This window comes from Lactuca virosa, chromosome 5, assembly GCF_052849685.1.
Source record: "Lactuca virosa cultivar CGN04683 chromosome 5, Lactuca_virosa_CGN04683_v6, whole genome shotgun sequence".
NCBI classification, from domain to species: Eukaryota; Viridiplantae; Streptophyta; class Magnoliopsida; order Asterales; family Asteraceae; genus Lactuca; species Lactuca virosa.
This window is the reverse complement of record NC_136430.1, coordinates 321,551,429-321,552,718: the sequence shown is the minus strand read 5'-3', so window position 1 is coordinate 321,552,718 and position 1,290 is coordinate 321,551,429. Positions and strand designations below refer to the sequence as shown.

Genomic DNA, 1,290 nt, shown 5'->3' with positions numbered 1-1,290 from the left:
TGTTTGATTACATTTCTTGGTAGCAAACCCCCCTTAAGTTTATTGGAATTAAATTAATGACTTAAATGGTGCGAGTTTGGAGGAAGTCAAAGTGAAACTCAAATAGTTCGGAACAATAACTATAAATAAAAGACCATTTCATGGAGCAAAATGTTTATTGAATTAACATCTTGGGTAAGGATCTCATATCGCTAAACTATAATTCAAATTCATTTATATAAAAAAAAATAGTAAACTGTAATTTCTTGACTGCCCACGCCGAACCCGCCCTGCGCCCACCAGGTAAACTATTGAGCACCACCTATATTCTAGATGTACAAAAATTGAATCTTGAACTACATTTAATGGTTACAAATATGTAAATGAGATATTCTATACTAGAAGATTGTTGTATGAAATACAAAATAAAAACAATTTATTAATCACGTACTTCTTCTCTCATAAGTATCAATCACATCAACTCCGATTATTATCCACGTACCCATTGACTCATAGCCTCATAGAAACCTTATTAGACACCGACTCTGAGAGTTGCTTCCTTTGCAAAATTAATCCGGTTACAAAAGGATAAATGAGATGACAGAAGGAATGAGTTAGAATTAGTAGGGTTTCTCGCCAACAATGTTCCCTGGAGGGTCATAATTGCAAACAATAACGTAGCACACACCGTCTGAACATTGAGCCCTACCACATCCAACGCGTTCTGTATTTTTCCATGTCACTTGCGTATAATGGGCACACTGAGTACCCGGTAAGCACTCATTTTTACCATGGTCGTAATCGGGTCTCTCTTCAACCCACATCTGAACTGCATATGAAGCATTAAGATTTGGCCCCTGTGCCATATTCTCACCAACCTTGTCAGAGGGTGTCAATTTACAATCCTTCCTTTGGTCAGCCCAAGCTTGCGCAGTTTTTGCCAATTCAGGGTCCCATACCAGAGGTGGTATATCCAGTAATCTTCTAATACAACCATGGGCATGAAGGAAGTCTTCTGGTTCGTTGTGGGCGACAGATGAATGTAGAATTGTCATGGATATAGCAACAACAAGCGATATCTTTATACGCCAATGTCCCATGTTGCGATATGAGGTGACTGGTAATTACATGAAAAACTGAAATTGGTATTTATAGAGTAGAGAAATCTGTTGCGAGTATTGTGGAAGTCAGAACTAAATTCGAAAAATATGGTAGAATAACATAAAACGTTGAGCATAATTTGACCAAGGAAAAATTTCACTTATATAACTAAAACCATACAAAAAACACCATATAAATTTAGATGCTAAA

The 1,290-nt window shown here is 36.8% G+C and overlaps 1 protein-coding gene across 1 annotated transcript; it reads right to left on the bottom strand.

Moving 5' to 3' along the window:
• Window positions 1-224: 224 nt before the first annotated feature.
• Window positions 225-1,088, bottom strand: LOC145116797 (pathogenesis-related leaf protein 4-like). Its single transcript, XM_079053112.1, has one exon. The coding sequence runs from the start codon at window positions 1,077-1,079 to the stop codon at window positions 600-602; it is 480 nt and encodes a 159-aa protein (XP_078909238.1). The 5' UTR covers window positions 1,080-1,088; the 3' UTR covers window positions 225-599.
• Window positions 1,089-1,290: the final 202 nt, after the last annotated feature.